The sequence below is a fragment of the Dendrobates tinctorius genome, unplaced genomic scaffold, assembly GCF_039654945.1.
Source record: "Dendrobates tinctorius isolate UK_male_01 unplaced genomic scaffold, ASM3965494v1 ptg000250l, whole genome shotgun sequence".
NCBI lineage: Eukaryota > Metazoa > Chordata > Amphibia > Anura > Dendrobatidae > Dendrobates > Dendrobates tinctorius.
In genome coordinates this window covers 43,598,839-43,618,545 of record NW_027361917.1, presented here as the reverse complement: position 1 = coordinate 43,618,545, position 19,707 = coordinate 43,598,839, and the positions used below count along the sequence as shown (strand labels likewise).

Here is a 19,707-nt window from a genome sequence, read left to right as displayed (position 1 = left end):
AGAGGATAACAGATGACTAAAGTCACCAATGTGCTCATATAGTATTGACATTTTTATTGCTACCTATTCACACCATAATGCACTACTTGGCATGTCATATACGATCTAATTTGTGTGGTTAGTAGCATTCACAGTGCCTCCATAATGGCACCACCCAAAATGTCATGTACCAATCTTAAACAGTTTTAAATAATTTGTGGCAAACTTGATCTGGCATAATTTCTGCTAAAATTTGTGCAATTTTTTTTAAGACCGTGGTTTACTAAGCCGCCAGCTATACCTGTCCATTACTTAATGACAATGATGTCTCAAAATTATGAAAAAAGTTACACATTTTTCTGAACTAATGTGGCTTGAAAATACATTTAGGTTGTGAGCGGTTGCCTCATCAGTATTTCTGCACATGTTTTGCCGCCATCTTAACTACAAGGGTCCACTGCATCCTGATAGTGCATTTGTTTGGAAGCCTGGGCAGGTAAGCATCTCTGCCTTTTTGCTAGTATTGTTTGATAATAAACTTGAAATTTGTGTATATGGAAAAGTTGGGCAAGACTGCGGCCAGCGAACCATAATTTGGACAACCTCTATCCAAAGTGTATGGTGGCTTACTGGTCTGGGTTGTCATGACAGCCGGGGGTCAGTTGAAGACCCCTGTGCTTGTCATTATGGAACACTTTTGAAACCCTGCCTGTGGCAGAGAGCTTCAAAAGACACAGTGATTTCTGCTATATGCTGATGCTTCGCCACATATAGCGCAAGTGATCAGATGAGCTCATCTTCAAGCCCCCTACGTAAATAAAAAAAGAAGAAAAAAATAAACATACAAATTACCCCCTTCCCCCAATGAAATTAAAGATATTTAAAAAATTGAAAAAATACACATCGGTAAACACTGTAAATGGAAAAGTTGAAGAATGCCAAACTTATGTTTTTTTGATTGCCACAATTTCACAAAAAATGTTGCAACAAGTGATCTAAAATCACATCTATCCCAAAATGGTACCAATAAAAATGTTGTCTAGCCCCGCAAAACTAACCTATCATACAGCTCCATCGTAAAAATGTTACTGGTCTCAAAAAATTGCGACACCACTCCAAAACATTTTTTTTGAAAACTTTAAGATTTTTCTTTCACCATTAAAAAAAATAAATATACTGGACATGTTTTGGCATTGCCGTAATCGTATCGATGAGAGAATTGTGTTGCCTGGTCACTCTTAACACAAAATGTACACTGTAAAAACAATGTCAGAAATGCTTTTTTTCACAATTTCATCACAATTGGAATTTTTTTTCCTGTTTTCGAGTAAACAATGTTGTCGAATGAATGGTGTCATTCAAAATTACATTTGGTCCCGCAAAAAACAAGCCCTCAAACGATTATGGCTCTGGGAAGAAAGGGAGAAAAAAAATGGAATACGTGAATGGGTTAATATTTAAAACTTCAAGGAAATATAACTTTGTGTTATATGGAAAAAACTTCTTTAATCCCTCATTGTTTGTTTATGTATTTTCAACCAAGACAGTTAATATCAAAGATTGAAGACCTCTTGGATATCCAGAAATTGAACTTCCGAATTAGAGAAGATAACATGAAAGTGTTGGACAACCACAGTCAAAATATTATGTTTTTATAGGATTTCCATTACAAGTAGTGAAAATAACCACCTAGTGTGAGCTGGGGTAATGTTACACGTATACTCTGTGAGGCCCTTTTAGGAGCTTTTGTTACACTATTGAACCCGAGTCCTATAAAGTTATTCTGGCTGTTCGTCTGGAGTCTAAAATGGCTCATGTGAATTGCAAATGAAAGCGGGCCTTTCAGACTCGTATGGAACTTTAGTTGATTGCTTAAAAACAGAGCAAAACTTTGTAAGAATGTTCCCTTGTTTTGAATACACATTTGTGACCACACCATTTTTGTGATTAAACGGGTATAATATTCCAGTCCATAGTCCGACCTGCAAACATGTTACCAACTGTTATCCTCAATTGACCTTAAAGTTGGCCATACACATTAGATAAAAGAAGTTTGGTGGTTGAGTGACCATTGATAAAGGAAAAATGAAAATGCGTCCAACTTTGTTTCATATGACGATCATGGCATGTCATCGGTGGGAGAAAACACGCTCATTTATTAGTCACTAATATGATCATTCTGTTTCACTACTTTATCATGTTTTTCAGCATATCCCCTGTTTACATCCTTTTTTTGCCGGCCCGAATGATATGATCACAAGTCAGAGTTTTGCTCACCTGTCCAGTGATCGCTGCCATGTTTACAAATCCCACTTCCCACTGATCACAACTTTTGAAATGCTGTAAGTGAAGTCCTGAATTTGAACAATTGATGTTGTCCATTCATTTCCTGGTGTTTTTGTTGGCAGCACTTACTGTACATGCATGTGACTCAGTGATCTTACAACTGGCCTTTTCCACATAAGACATATCTCCAGAATTCTGCTCAAAGCTGTCAACAAAAGCTGAACAAAGCCACAACCGTTGGCAAAGAGGCTGTGCCAGTGGGCTGATGTCCCCTGGAGCCATGAGGGGCTTTGCCTGGCAGCATGGATTCTGGGGGGCATCTGTGTTGCTCACCCAGCTGGCATGTCACTGCATAGCACTGCACCTTTAAGGATAGGGACCCACTGAGATGCCTGCCGTGAAGTGGCAGTGGGCTTTATTCATTTTGATCAAATCATTAACTAAAAACCTCATGTTAAATTTTATAAATTTTGTTTATCAGCAGTATATCAATGTATAATATTTCATTGTACAGTCAGTCTTTTTTTATTTCTACAATTATGTTGCAGTTGGGAAATGGGTTTCAAAATCCAGATAACCTACCAACATCTAACATGTCCTTGTTTAGACTTTCTTTAAAGTGAACCTGTCATATCAAAAAAGCGCTATTAACCTGCCAATATGGGGCTAATCTGCAGGTTAAAAGCATTCTAAAACTGTATGGTTGCCACACTGAAAGCCCAACTGGTGGGAGGAAATTAACTTTATTCCTCCCAGCAGCCTCCAGCTTTCAGTCATAGAGGTGTGGCCGGCGTAGCTTCAGTCATCTCTCTGTACATAGTAAGAGGCGGCGGTAACTAAGACAGTCCTAAGACGGACAGCTGGCTCTGCACAGATACATTGCTGAGCCTGGTGGCGTTCAGTGCCAGGGATGGTTACAGCCGCCGCTCACTATGTACTGAGCAGTGACTAAAACTGTGGTGGTAGTGCCTCAATGACTGAAAGCCGTAGACTGGCAGGAGAAATAAAGCATGTTTCCTCCGTCCTCTCAGTGCAGAAAACACATGGCTTTAGAATGCTGTTAACCAACCTGCAGAGTAACCCCGTAGAGTGGTTTTTTTCACATAACCAGTTCCCTTTAAATTCATACTGGATAACAAACCATTTTTGGAGTCGTCACAAAAAAGTGCACTGGTGGTTTGATTTGTTCAGATTTTGGTTTACTGAAGATTGCTGGATGCACAGAACAGCATTCTTTGTCTCACAGTTTTATCAAAAAAGGCAAAGATAATCAGTTGCCCTCACATAAAAGAGATAACTATAATTTATCTGGCTGTTGAGTGTAATTTTGTGCTGCTTTTCCTTTGATAATTGTGGTAAGGTTTAGAAGGATGTAGTCTGCACTGCTACCTAATTTCTTACCACCTTTGTTACACTTTAATGGGTAAACAGTCCAGACAGCCATACAGTAAAAAAAATGAAGGAAAGACCAGCGTGAAGTCATTGTCCTTTGTAAGCCTGTTTATTCTTGGTGTGCCTTGTACACCTGCTTAAGCAGAAAGCGTGAAGTTTATACAGTGTCTGGCGAAACTATGATCTAACAGGTTATTTTTTCCATTGACTACTTGGTACTGATACTTTGATTCACCTTTTTGAAAGTTCAAAAGGAAACGTAGAGCTTGGTTTAAGCTATTGCAAGACACGTTACAATTTCAATAAAAGGTCCAGGAATTATTTCCAGGCTCTGGACACCTCTTTATATATTATACATGAATATTATGACAAATTATTAATGTCTTCATAGTTGTCCAACTTCGCAGCAAAGCTAAGTATAATGTTTTACTTCTGGGCGCCTTCGGGGACATTATCAGTTGATCGGTTGAGGTGCCGGATGTTAGATTCCCACTAATCTGATATTGGTGACCTTTCTAAAAGATGAGTCCTCAGTGTATGTCCGGAGAACCCTTTTTAAATTCCTAAATTTGACCGCATATACAGTCAAGCGGACTGCCTGTGTTCAGATATATCAATGTATCATCTAAAACTGTTGAACCCAACTAAAGAGGTCTGCTTTTGTTCTAGACACAGCACCACTCTTGTCAGTTGCCAGTTTGTGGTATTGCAGGTCAGCCATTATTTGCACATCGTACTAGTGACCTAATTTTACTATATGCTTTAATTGGACTAATCATATCACATAGTTTTCCATCACTGATAACCTGTAGTGAATATTTTTAAGCTCAATTAGTTTACTCCCAGTCTTCTATCATGTTCTTATTAATGAGTGATTAAAACTAAAGCCTCCCAGCCCCCCTTCCCTAAAAATAACATGCTAATTGCAAGGACCACCACCAATGACTAGAACCACCCTGATTCTCCAATTCGGAGAACTTTGAATGTGGTGAAGGTAGCCTTATCCTGTATTATAAACAAAACCTAAGAGAAAAACAAAATGAGCAAATACCCTGCAGTAAATAAATAGCAATGGTGCATGAAAATAATATAGGGTACTTAGTTAACATAATTTCGATTGAGAAAAAAGCAAGCCATCCCGCCACATCAGGGCAACCCTATTCGGGATGATCCTAACCTCTAGTATAAAATATATATATATGTGAAATGATGTTAATGTGAATAAGGGCCAAACAGGACTGAGACCCCGATTAATGGACACCCAGCTATATAAACCTAATGTCCAGTTCAAAGAAAAGGAAGGCCATGCCCTTGTTTTCACAGAGTGCAAAAACCAGAAACAGAAACCTATAGACATGAACTGGAATATAAGTTGGTATGCATGCAACGTGTAGGCACATTTTCACACTGGCCACTAAACAGACAAAACCAAGGATAAAGGCAAAATGAGCAAAACCCTACAGTAAATAAATAAAAAGCAATAGTGCATGGAAATAACATAGGATACTTAGTTAACATAATTTTAATTAAAAAAATAAATAAAAACTTAAGACCTCCCGCCACATCAAGGTGACCCTATTCAGGATGGTCCTAGTATTAAAACTTTATCATATGTCAAATTATGTAAATGTGAATATGGGCTGAGCAGGACCGAGACTGAAACTAAAGGAGGCTTTACACATAGCGATATCGCTAGCAATATCGCTAAAGCATCACCGATTTTGTGACGCAGCAGCGATATTGCTAGCGATATCGCGATGTGTGATGCTTACCTCTGATTGGCTCCCCCGCTGTCTGTCGCTGATTGCGCAGCTCCATTTCTCGTCGGGCCCTTCCTGCTGGCGCTGACGAGCGACGCGTGGACGCGGGTGGGAGGACGTCAGGATTGCCGTGTCTGAAAGGTAAGTAACAACCGCTGCTGCGTTGCTACATCGCTGTGAGATCTGCCTGTGTGGCAGCTCACTAGCGACCATTTAGCGATGCACCAGCGATTCTGACCGGGTCGTATCGTGGTCGGGATCGCTGGTGCATCGCTAAATGTAAAGGGGCCTTAATGGACACCCAGCTATGGGAAGCTATATAAACATAATGTCCAGTTCAAAGAAAAATCACTGGTGATGACCCTTAGCCAACATTTTTAAGCTCAGTTGGTTTACTATCAGTCTTATATCATGTTCCTATTAATAACTCCTTAAAACTAAAGCCTCCCTGCCCAAAAAGAAGGAAAAGAAAAACATACTGATTGCGAGAAGTACCACCAATGACTAGAACCAGCCTGATCTTCCATTTCGGAGAAGTGTGAATGGAGTGACGCTAGCCTTATGCTTTATTATGCGCATCTCCTTCAGTCCCATATACATTGAATGGAGCAGTAGACGACTTCTACGGTCATACTTTTCCGGAATGGGGGCTTTGGACTCCATGTTTTAGTGATCTTAGATTTTTCATGAGTAACCCACATGTGACCATGTCTGTGAAAGACCATGAGGAATACTTGTTGAGCTCACTTAATATGGTTCATCTACAAGTCAGCCGTCGGTTAAGGCCTGTGGTTTCGCTCTAGCAAGGCCACCCTATGCATTGCCAATTGAGAGTTAAATTTCTTCAGTAAGAAACAAAAATGATGAGTTGGTTACATGAGAAAGCACCATGACAAAGACGTGTAATATCCTATGTCACAGCATGTAATACTTCCTGTAGAGTGAAATGGATCCTTAAATACATGGTGCATTGTTTTCTAATTGGTTTCTCTTCTTAGATTTTGAAAACTCTAAATCTTTAACCTCGGTGGTCATGCTGATAACGATTTTCTCACCATCTCCTCTTTTGTACTTAGAGGTCATTTAAGACAACACATTCAAGTGTTATTTATGTTTTAGAGACATTTAGGAAAACTCATGTCACTGTTTGCCTTGAGGTGTTACTTGCAGAGGTAAAAGCAGAAAACAGGTGGTGCTGGGGCAACATTAGACTCATAACTGAAAGAAGGGATTATTTTTATGTTCATTTGAGTCTCCATAGTGTTAAATACTGACAGCTGCTTCAGATTTCAGCACCAAATGTATCTATCACATTTCCTAGAGTTGCACATGAAAGTCTGTTTCTTACTATTTTTAAAAGAAATGCATTTTCCTACAATTCTAACTTATCAACTATCCATCGGGATAATCAGTTTTTTTTTCCCATCTCCATATAGTTGCTTCTGGTCCCTGATTCTGAAGCTTAAGTACAAGTCTGTTGTGTGGTACAGCATCAAATGCTTATGCAAAGTCCAGATATCACATGAGCCGCAATGCCAGCATCCAGTTTTGTACGTAGACCCTCCCAGAAACCCAACATGTTGGTTAAACGTGACTTCCCTTTCGTGAATCCGTGATGTTTGTCAGTTATTATATTACTCTCTTCAATTTATGTTTCAATTTTAACTCTTAAGGGCATGTCACACTAAGCGATATCGCTAGCAATATCGCTATAACTTGTGACGTTATAGCGATATTGCTAGCGATATCGCTGTGTCTGATACTTACCTACAACCCGCTCCCCCGCTGGTTATCGCTGATCGAGCGAGAATGTCCAGGACCGTTTCTCGTCGTCAGCTTCCTGCGGCGCTTCCTGCTGTGGCGACGAGCGACGAGCGTGGAGCCGGGTGGGAGGACGCAGGATCGCCTAGTGTGACAGGTAAGTAGCGACCCCCGTCCCCAGCGATGTCGCTAGTGAGATCTGCCTGTGTGGCAGCTCACTAGCGACCACTTAGCGATGTACCAGCGATCCTGACCGCGTCATATCTCTGGTCGGGATCGCTGGTACATCGCTAAGTGTGACAGGGCCTTTATAATGCCCTCTAAAAAATTTTCACAACACTGATCTGAAACTTACCGGACACGGGTCCACCTTCTTACTCTTCTTGATTATCGGTACCACATTAGTAATTCTCCAATCTCCTAGCGCTGACCCTCTTACAAATCCTATCTTGCACATGTGAATTTTCAATATTTAATGTGCTCAGAAGCAGCCATCTTCTTTTTGTGTGAAGGTAGTGATATTTTGGTCATGAACTCATATTACTGTCTTCCTGAATATTTGGCCCAAGTGGTTTATTGTTGATCAAATTTGAAAGGTACATGTTTAATATCTCAACATTTCTTTGTCTTTACTATTACTAAGGTCCTCTTTTAAGTGATCAGTACTATAGTTTTCTTTTCCTTTTTGGAATGAATATACAGTGCCTTGCGAAAGTATTCGCCCCCCTGGAACTTTTCAACCTTTTCCCGCATATCATGCTTCAAACATAAAGATACCAAATGTAAATTTTTGGTAAAGAATCAACAACAAGTGGAACACAATTGTGAAGTTGAATGAAATTTATTGGTTATTTTATATATTTTTGGAAATACAAAAACTGAAAAGTGGGGCGTCCAATATTATTCGGCCCCTTTACTTTCAGTGCAGGAAACTCACTCCAGAAGTTCGTTGTGGATCTCTGAATGATCCAATGTTGTCCTAAATGACTAAAGGCCCCGTCACACTAAGCGAGATCGCTAGCGATATCGCTTAAGCGTCACTGATTTTGTGACGCAGCAGCGATATTGCTAGCGATATCGCTATGTGTGATACCTCAGACTGGCTCCCCCACTGGCTATTGCTGATCGCGCGAGAACATCCTGGGCCGTTTCTCATCAGCCGCTTCCTGATGGGCTTCCTGCTGGCGCCGACGAGCGACGCGTGGACGCAGGCGGGAGGACGTCTTCATCCCCGCGTCTGACAGGTAAGTAACGACCGCTGCTGCATCGCTGGTGAGATCTGCCTGTTTGGCAGCTCACTAGCGACCATTTAGCGATGCACCAGAGATCCTGACCGGGTCGTATCGTTGTCGGGATCGCTGTTGCATCGCTAAATATGACGGTACCCTAAGGATGATAAATATAATCCACCTGCGTGTAGTCAAGTCTCCGTATAAATGCACCTGCTCTGTGATAGTCTCAGGGTTCTGTTTGAAGCACAGAGAGCATCATGAAGACCAAGGAACATAACAGGCAGGTCTGTGAGATTGTTGTGGAGAAGTTTAAAGCTGGATTTGGATACAAAATGATTTCCATAACTTTAAACATCCCAAGGAGCACTGTGCAAGCGATCATATTGAAGTGTAAGGAGCATCATACCACTGCAAATCTACCAAGACCCGGCCGTCCCTCTAAACTTTCATCTCAAACAAGGAGAAGACTGATCAGAGATGCAGCCAAGAGGCCCATGATCACTCTGGATGAACTGGAGAGATCTACAGCTGAGGTGGGACAGTCTGTCCATAGGACAACAATCAGTCGTACCCTACACAAATCTGACCTTTATGGAAGAGTGGCAAGAAGTAAGCCATTTCTCAAAGATATCCATAAAAAGTGTCATTTAAAGTTTACTGCAAGCCACCAGGGAGACACACCAAACATGTGGAAGAAGGTGCTCTGGTCAGATGTAACCATAAACTAACTTTTTGACAACAATGCCAAACGATATGTTTGGTGTAAAGGCAACACAGCTCATCACCCTGAACACACCATCATCCCCACTGTCAAACATGGTGGTGACAGCATCATGGTTTGGGCCTGTTTTCCTCAGCAGGGACAGGGAAGATGGTTAAAATTGATGGGAAGATGGATGGAGTCAAATACAGGACCATTCTTGAAGAAAACCTGTTGGAGTCTGCAAAAGACCTGAGACTGGGATGGAGATTTGTCTTCCAACAAGTCAATGATCCCAAACATAAAGCAAACTCTACAATTGAATGGTTCACAAATAAACGTATCCAGGTGTTAGAATGGCCAAGTCAAAGTCCAGACCTGAATCCAATCAAGAATCTGTGGAAAGAGCTGAAAACTGCTGTTCACAAATGATCTCCATCAAACCTCACAGCTCGAGCTGTTTGCCAAGGAAGAATGGGCAAGAATTTCAGTCTCTCGATGTACAAAACTGATAGAGACATACCCCAAGCGACTTGCAGCTGTAATTGCAGCAAAAGGCGCAACAAAGTATTAAGTTAAAGAGGCCGAATAATATTGCACACCCCACGTTTCAGTTTTTTAATTTCCACAAAAATGTAAAATAACCAATAAATTTCATTCAACTTCACAATTGTGTTCCACTTGTTGATTCGTCACCCAAAAATTAACATTTGGTATCTTTATGTTCGAAGCATGAGATTGTGGGAAAAAGTTGAAAAGTTCCAGGGGGCCGAATACTTTTGCAAGGCACTGTATTTATAAAGTTTTTTTTATTTATTGGTGATATGTTTTTCTGTTGCTAACTTTGCTAGCTTGATTTTCTGTTTTATTTTTCCTTGTGAGATCTTGGTATGCCTAGATTGATATTTCTAACTTCTCAGCCTTCAAACTTTTAAAGGCCTTCTGGGTTTTTTTTCTTATTGTAGCCATTTCTGTCTTATTTGACCATAATCCTTTCTTTTTGCTTTTGGACATTTTGTTACCAGAGAGATATTACTGCAGAATTCTTGTAATATACTTCAAAAAATTCCCAATTTTTATTCAGTATTCCCATTTATTAGGACAGGACTCTAGTCTACAATACTAAAGGTGCATTTATATTGCGTGATTATCGTGAACCGATCATTCCTAGGAATGCTGGTTTCACGATAATCATGCAGTCTAAACCGGCTGCCAATCAATCGATAAAGGCTTTTAGAAAACTGGTAAATATTTACTGGTCAGTAGTTGTTTAATACCTTAAAGTCAGCTAATGTAAGTGCACCCTAAGCTCTTCTTAGTGGACTGAATTTAGCTTTTCCAAATCCTCATTCAGCCATACTGTTTCCCATTCTCAACTTGCTCTATCTACTCCCTTTATTTTGTAAAACTCCCCAATCAAAGATTCTAGTTTTAAAACTTCTCCAGACATCTAACCATTCTTTACCCCATCACACGTGCACCCTCCCAATTGATGAATAGCCCATACCTACTGAAGAACCTTTAGCCAACCTAGATGTCAACCCAGTTCTCCTCAGTCAAAAATGACCACTCCTTTGCTCAAATGGATAGCTCTGTACTGCACAGTTAACCTGCATGAAAGCCTTAAGGTTCAAAGCATCATTCTAGGTTTTATTTTTATTTCAGCACTAATGTAATTTTACTGCTCTTCGTCTTATACTTACGAGCTGCCACCTTCATTTGTTACCACCGCCTCTCTGACCAGTTGTGCAGTTTATGACCTACCTTATCCCTGCAGTGTTTACTAGCTGTAAGTCCCATCTCAGCGTAAGTCTATGAGAATCAGAATGAGACTTTCATAAACTTACATTGAGAGCTTTTGACCGTTACCTCTGACGTCCGGTCAGTCAGAGGTTGCAGACACAAGATGGCGGATTGGGATCAGAGTTGTACTGTGAACAGCTGGAAACAGCTCCTGGTAAATATATTACTTGGGGTCAGGGAACTTGCATTAGTGGCACCACTTCAATGCTGGAATAAAAACATAAAAAAATAAAGTCCGCTGAACTCGCCAATATCGGTAAACTCGTCCTACTGTCTAGTGTTTATGGGAGCCCTCCTACTGTCCCCTGACAGAGGATGTCAGGGGCTTGAAGGATCTGGCATATCCCTTTTTTAGGACTGTTGATCTTTTTTTATTTTGGAAATAAACCACCGCCAGAGGAATCTGACAGTGGATCCTTAGAGAATACAATGGCCTATTCTTCCCCAGACAGGTCAGCCAATGACTTTCTCCTAGAGAACAGTCAGCCAAGCAGGCACTTCTGTGTATGAGCTTATTCAGATGACTGTGCAAATCGGTGTGAATTCAGACTACAATGCACTGAGTGGCCGCGGGTCTCCTAACCCGAGCGTGGCCTCGGGTCTATTGACCCGAGCGTGACTGCTTCTTAGTAATATAGGAAGCTGTCGCTCTTAAGTCAGGAGACCCGCGGCCAATCCTTGCATTGCAGTCCAATATCAGCCCATTTTGTATGGATGTCTGAATGTGCCCTATGGGAGAGTTGGCTGAAATTGTTGTCCGACAATCTACTGAAGCACTGTTCGGAGACAGCCATCCAATGTGTATAGCAAGCTTAAGGGAGAAGTTGTCTTCATGAGATGTTGAACAATAATAGCTTGATTCCCTTTAGTATGAAACCTTCAACACAACTGAAAATGTTCTTAGTATGTAACTATACAGGAAATAGATCAGTGTGTAGTTACAAATCTACATAATGACTGTGAATTATATAATGTGTTAGTATAAAACCTATCAAACATATTACAGATGTCTTAAGTTATATAAATAAAATATGACATGAAAGCGCTGCACAGTCTGAAACTTGACAGTGCTAAATAATACAAGTTATCGGACCTCCAGACTTGGTTTATTTGTGTAAGTGAAACTGAATCCTAAATATCTATTTCACTGCGCTCTGATTTTACATTGTATATTGGAATATGTCATTTGTCTCTCCATTCACTTATAATCTCGTTATGAACCGGTATGTTCTTCAGAGAAGCGTCTGATACAAGCAAGGTCATCTTTAGGACTTTTTCCCCTCGGGAATTTCTTTTAACTAACTTTGCATACATAATTCAGATCCAGACTTGGGATCTTGAAAAGATAGTTGCTCGAGGCAGAGTCTCACAGGTGTCAGTGTATACTGTGTTTCCAAATGAGCACCCAGTGACTTGCTGGTGGAAAATGCCTTGTTTTTGGTTTCCCACACATAGACGTTACATTTCTGTTTCCTTGGTCAAAGAAAAATGTTTCTAGCAGATAGTAATAATTATAAAAGCAGTTTCATAATAAGATTGTAAGCCGGTGACAGCAGGGTCTTCTCCCCCTATGTACCAGTCTGTTAGTTTGTGTACTTGATTTTACCTGAAACGTCACAGAGCCAGAAGACGCGGAAGACGCCGCAGCGGAGGAACAGGGATAGGTAAGTATTGCAACTACAGGGGCCCTGAGCCAGCAGAGAGGCCCATTCAAGGGCGCTGGCACCTGGCCCCCATAGTGCAGTGGTGTCCCTGATGGTGAGTGGGCCCCCCGCCTGCTCAGGGCCCCAGCACTTGCCCGGGTGCGCCAGCTGCTGACGCCGACCCTGGTAACATGTCATTTGCTACTAAATTTCACTTGATGAACTAAGCTTAAAGTTGTCCATTTTCATTAAATGGGTTGTCTAGTCTTAAGCTAAATGTCTGCAGTCACACTGTGATTGAAGACTTGTGAATCTTCACGTCGCACTCACTGCACACTGTGAGAATCCTGCGGCTCTGGGAGCAGGCGGTCATGTGCCCATCCCATCTAGTGGGCACGTAACCATATGTATGCAAATCACTCTGTGGTGCCCCTGAGGGTTCAGTCGCCACAGAGGTACTGCACCTCCTCCTGAGGTGTGGTACCCCACCATTCAGGTAAGGTGGAAACACCTGACCACGCTCCAACACCTGCATCCCACACAACATAGTAGTGTAGCAAAGCACCCTTTGGTGGCTCCCTGCTTGGAACACGAAGCGTGCTGGGAGGCGGGTGGAGTTTAGTCTGCACTAAAAGAGCGGGAAGAGTTTAGGAGTTAGTCAGTCTGACAGAGTCAGAGGAGGAGAGAAGATCTCCTGAGTGGGATGGATGAAGGAAGTGCTGCAGCCGACCTCAGTGACCTGGGTCCGCTGGCACAGGAAAGGAACTTTGATAGAAAGCCTGAGTCTCCATAAGAAGGAAAGGATTAGTACAGAACGTGAGGAGAAGAAGATAACTAAGGATTAGGGTTAGAGGAGAACCCTTCCCAAGTTCTAAGCGCAAGGCCGGGGTCTGGTCCCCGAGGTTGTATGGATACTAATGGTCCTGCAGCAGACACCGGAGGAATAGAAGTTGTGACCACTTTATTCCCACACCAGACTTGGGGGCACAACAGCATCGATAGTGAGCCGGGACTAGGTAGTAAGGAGTCCCCGAAGCAGGCTACAGCTGTCTGCCATACAAGTAGAGTTCATAGGAACATCTGACAGGAGGAACTCCAGTGTAACTCAGTACTGTGAGTACTTCACTAAAGGCGCTAAGAGGGAGACGTTCAGAAAAGGCACATAAGTTGGCGGAGTGTTGGAAAGGAGTGCTTCATCTTGCCTGCAAGTTAGCTGAGCTCCTAACCCAGAGGACACGGCATGGATGCGGGCTCTTGTGCCACAACAGACTGTGAGTAAAGCTTTGGAACTACATGCCCTGGTGTCCTCCACTTATTCCTGCGTCAACCTGCCCGGCACTGCTACATCCCCTGCGCCCGACACTACACCATCTAAGTGTCACTTCACCTACTCTGCCCTGGGACTAAAGCCCTGCCTGTGGAGGGCTATAACATCATTGCTGCACCACAACATCTGTCCCAGAGGATCTGTCTGCAGCGTTGGCTTAACACCTTCATTGGCGAACACCACAGGTGGCGTCACGACTCATTCATTCTAATCATCATAAGCACACTGAACATAACCCCCTTTTTACAATGGGCGCCCAGGGCCACGGGCCGGGTCCCAGCTGCCGTGACATCTCCCATTGAAGCTCATCGGGCCTGGTACCAAGTACCCCACGGCCCTGGGAGGGGGACCCAACTCCACCAGCAGTGTGTGCAATGTGAGGATTCACAAATCTGCAGCCTTATAGAATGATTGCAGACTTGGACCCTACAACCAGACAACCCCTTTAACCTTAGACTAGTGGTGTATGGGCATCTTTACAGCCATTTAGCTGTTAAGGGTAAAATTTGTTTTAGTTTAGCTTCTTATAGCATTTTGTTTATTCTCTTAGAAGATAACTACTTATAGGATCAGACTTGCCCATCAGAGTAAAAAAGGATATTCCAGGCTCTGGCATATTTGGAGATGAGCCTTTGTCATGATAACATTTGAGCCCATCATTTAATGCAGTGGTCTATTTCTTATGAGTTTACAAATATCCTATTAGCCGTTATTGATGTGGACAGTGATAAGAATGTTATCTGCTATCTCTGATAACTCTTCTCGACCCTCTCCAATCCGGTTTCTGCTCTTTACACTCTACTGAAACTGCCCTCACTAAAGTCTCTAATGATCTACTAACAGCTAAGGCCAGTTTCACATTTCCGTTGTCGGCGGTCAGCTGAAATCCACCAAAGGTAAAAAAAACAACTGATCCGCCTCCGATTAGTGACAAACGGATGTCAGCGAACCACTTTTTTGGACGGATCCGCGGAAGATGCAAAGTACTGTAATTTAAAGCGACCGCGGCCTGGAAAAGGAGAGGGAGAGAGAGAGAATTTTGCCGCTTCCAGGACGGTATTTCAGGGTTAAAATGTTTCCCGTAGCAAAGCATCCAGGCATGTGCACTTAAAAATAGCGGACCGTCAAACCAAATAAACGTTTCAGGGTCCGTCTGGTCCGCCCGGGAACCACTTAAATTCTCACGGATCCGTCAAAAAACAGATCCAACGGATGACCATCAGTCAACATCCGCCACTAATGCAAGTCTATGGGGGGAAAAAAGCGGATCCGACAAAAAAGGGGCGTATCCGTTTTTTCACAAACTGGCGGATTTTGACTGACGTTGAAAAACGGAAATGTGAAAAAAGCCTTAATCTAATGGTCATTACTCCATGCTAATTGTCTTGGATCTCTCTGCAGCATTCGACACTGTGGATCACCAGCTCCTCCTCACTATGCTCCGCTCCATCGGCATCAAGGACACCGTTCTCTCCTGGTTTTCCTCCTATCTCTCTGACTGCTCCTTTACTTTATCTTTTGCTGGCTCCTCCTCCCCACATCTTCCGCTTACTGTTGGGGTTCCTCAAGGATCGGTTCTAGGCCCCCTCCTCTTCTCTTTGTATACTGCCCCTATTGGTCAAACAATCAGTAGATTTGGTTTCCAGTACCATCTCTATGCTGATGACACCCAATTATATGCTTCTTCTCCTGACATCACACCTGCCTTTTTAGAAAACACCAGCGATTGTCTAAACGCTGTGTCTAACATCATGTCCTCACTATACCTGAAACTGAACCTGTCAATGACTGATCTCCTTGTGTTTCCTCCCTCCACTAATGCACCTATGCCCGACATTGCCATTTCTGTGTGTGGTTCCACTATTACTCCCCAGCAACATGCCCGCTGTCTTGGGGTCATACTTGACTCCGAGCTTTCATTCACCCCCCACATCCGATCACTGGCTCGCTCTTGTTATCTGCACCTCAAAAACATTTCTAGAAGTCGACCTTTTCTTACTTTCGACTCCTCAAAAACTCTTACTGTTTCTCTTATTCAGTCTCGTCCGGACTATTGTAAATCTCTTCTAATTGGTCTCCCTCTTACCAAACTCTCCCCTCTCCAATCTGTCTTGAATGCTGCAGCCAGGATCATATTCCTTGCCAATCGCTACACCGATGCCTCTACTTTGTGCCAGTCATTACATTGGCTAACCATCCACTCCAGAATCCAGTACAAACTTATTACCCTCACCCACAAAGAACTCCACGGCTCAGCACCACCCTACATCTCCTCCCTCGTCTCAGTCTACCACCCTACCCGTGCCCTCCGTTCTGCTGATGACCTGAGGTTAGCATCCTCAATAATCAGAACCTCCCACTCCCATCTCCAAGACTATACACGTGCTGCACCAAGTCTTTGGAATGCAGTCCCCAATCCCTACAATTTTAAGCGTGCCCTAAAAATGCATTTATTCAGACTGGCCTACTGCCTCAACACATTAACCTAACTATCCCTGTGTGGCACAGTCAAAAGTTTTCCCATAACCAGGTTCCTCGCATCATGTTCCCACATGCTTTATGCATCTATTAGCCCTCTGTGCCTGTACTATTGCACACTTAACATTATGGCTGGTCCGAACAATGAAGGCAACTGTTACCACCCACCTTTCATGTCTACGTTATTTCCTCCTAGATTGTAAGCTTGCGAGCAGGGCCGTCATTCCTCTTGGTATCTGTTATGATCTATGTGTTTATTGTTATGCTGTAATGTCTATCGTTCGTACAAGTCCCCTTTGAAATGTAAAGTGCTGCGGAATATGTCGGTGCTATAGAAATAAAAAAATTATTATGTGCATACTTTCTAAATATTTATCTGGAGTCATTTATAGTGACCCCCGTCTGAGTTCATAACTTACCATAAAGCAAGCAAGTTGCATATACACTAGTCAATTTGTGGCATTTATAGGGAACCTGTCACATGAAAAAACACTATTAACCTGCAGATGTAGGGTTAATCTGCTGTTTTAATATAGTTCTGAACCTGCCTGGCGCTCGCACTTAGAGCCCCGCTGCCAGGAGGAAGTGAACTTTATTACCCCCGGCAGCATTTGGTGTCCCGTTATAGAGGCGGCACAGGATCAGCCACTGCTCTTTGTATAGACAGTGGCGGCTGTAACCGCACCCACCACCGCTGATGAACAGCGTTTACAGCCATCACTCACTGTACACAGAGCGGTGACTGAAATCGTGCCGTAGCCACCCCTGTGCCTGAACGCTGAACACCTTGACACTAATTGCTTGGCATTTGATAAACTATTACTTATGGACTCCTGTATTTTGATCAATAATACTATCTAGGGGAAGCTGGAGCAACGCCTGCCATTTGATTTCAGCTGCTTGATTGGTGGAAAGTATAAATGTTTTATATTTTTGTCTCGCATGACATGCCATGTAATGGATCTATTGGCTGCTGCCATAACTTTGCTATTTCCCATTTTAATTACTTTTTTTTTTTTCAGGATTATCTCACCTGCATCTCTGACCAGACAAGACTTTCCTTAGGAGCAGAAGAGCGATCGGCCCTATTTGGAAATATTTGTGATATCTACAATTTCAACAGGTGTGTTGAGAAAATAGAAATGTATTCGCTTTATATGGGATCAAAGTTTTATTTATTTCCTTATATAAATTATTTGAAGCAAAATAAATGTATGAAATGGATGCCTTAAGGTTTTTTTGCCACTTCTCCTCCTTTTATACGTACCCTAAGCTCGGATATTTGGTCCACGCCAAAAGCATTGAAATGAGTTCTACTTTGGAAAAAAAAAGTCTATAGTTGTTTTAACAACTTTTACACAAGTCAATAGTACAAGCATATATGAGAAATGTAAAATGTTTCTTTCTCTATTTATGAGCCACTTCTCCTCCCCTTGCCTGCTGAACTCCTCATTCAGCCTTAAATACAGCTTAGATCTATCACGCTCAACACTAAACTGGAGTGCAGACACAGTGAGGGATCGGATTAGAGCTGCCTATTCAAGCCCAGGGAGATGTGAGGAAGAAGTAGAGCTTCACAAACAGAAGTGAATCCAGCACTGATGTTTTATCTCACCCCTGTGCTGGAACCACAGCAATACTGTTCAGTACTGCCGTATAATTACCCCATGCTGCTGATGCATGGAAGACATCATGATGGCTATGCTCTACACACTAGCAACTAGTAGGGATTACTAAAGAGGAGACCTGTAGACACACATGACAACTTATTATGAAAAGTCATCTGAAATAACAACAGGTCCGCTTTAACAATTAGCTACTTTACATTGCTTTTAAAAAATTAAAAATAAAAATAATCCTTTGTATTTTTTATTCCTCAGTGAACTTCTCCAAGAGCTTGAAAACTGTGACAATGACCCAGTTGCAATTGCAGAATGTTTTGTTTCCAAGGTAATTTTCACACTGTCTCTCATATACAGCTAGGAAGTCACAAGTGGCTCTAATTTGTCTGTCTGTAGCCAGTAACCTCATGGTTGTGCCTTGAGTTAAAGATGGATGGTTTAAAATAATAAGATAAATATTTTATTAATCAGTTCATTCACTGTAGTCTTCATCGTATTCCACTATATAGGCATACGGTCTCATTGTAACAAATAGTAGTATACTGCTAAGCATACATTATTACTGCATTTCTTTGTGGAATAGCAGACTCTATTACAATATTCCAGACGATTTTCTTTACAGCATATTGGTGTGACAGTGGCATGATGTGAACATAGGCAGATAGACATACGTTCAACACGTAAAGCTTTTCTTTGCCTTGTAGAGAAATTGCCTGTGTGTAGAATTCGAGTATTTTACTTATTTAGGGTTCACTCAGATGTCAGTTTTTCTCATATACATTCTATCCATGTTTTTCACAGATAAAACTCAGATCTATTTTAGTCTGTGGAGCTGTTCACATGTTTAAGTATTTCTGGGGTCAAAGTAGTCCCTACGAAACCACGGAGACATGTCCGATTTTGATCTAAGTCTCGATTCAAACTCGACAATGCAAGCCTATAGGTCAGTGAAAAATTCGGACAGCACTCGGATGCTTTTAGTGTTTGTGCTGTCCATTTTCCACGGACTGATTGATAGGAAAAGCTTGAGAAAAGCCCTTTTTTAGTATTCAGAATCTGATAAATCTTGGACCATTTTTTGCATACAATGAAAATTACTGGTGTCTGAATAATCCCTTAGCGATACAAGAGACACACCTAGAAAATTGGCTCAGCTTGTTGGTATGCATAGTCATCAGTGTGCAATATAGGATTTTCTCGGGAAAATCTTAACTTTAGAATTCCGGCTAATATTTGTGAAATGTGGCATATATTTAATTATTTTTATTTCTCTATATTGCCTATGAATGTGTGTGTTTGAGACAGTATGGAGGACAACTAAACCTAAAGCATACCTGTCTAAAACATCAAAAATTAGTCTAAGATGCACTTTTTTTTTGGGGGGGGGGGCCGAGGGTTTCTGTAAATGCACATGTTCTCTTCAAGCTTCCTAAGTAAGTTATAAAATAGCTGTAGTAGCCGATCAGATGCCTCTCATCGTAATGTTTAACGTAAACCATGAGTGACAATCTATAGATGCACCCCTCCTTTCTCTATGTAATTTATATAGTGACATAGCGGATGCCAATTAAAATATCACATATTATGGTTTATAACTTCTTGAAGAACTTATGAAAGTAAGGGTCCCATTTCACTTAGCGACGCACCAGCTATCCCGACAACTATACGACCTGGTAAGGATTGCTGGTGCGTCGCTAAATGGTCGCTAGTGAGCTGCCAAACAG

The 19,707-nt window shown here is 41.9% G+C and overlaps 1 protein-coding gene across 5 annotated transcripts in view; it reads left to right on the top strand.

Annotated features, from left to right (window-relative positions):
• PLEKHG1 (pleckstrin homology and RhoGEF domain containing G1) overlaps positions 1-19,707 on the top strand; it is a 335,313-nt gene that overhangs the window by 264,960 nt on the left and 50,646 nt on the right. For all 5 annotated transcript variants that reach the window (XM_073557656.1, XM_073557658.1, XM_073557654.1 and 2 more), the window contains 2 exons: positions 17,384-17,484; positions 18,242-18,311. In XM_073557656.1, coding sequence (XP_073413757.1) covers positions 17,384-17,484; positions 18,242-18,311 — 171 coding nt within the window. The remainder of the gene's footprint in view (positions 1-17,383; positions 17,485-18,241; positions 18,312-19,707) is intronic.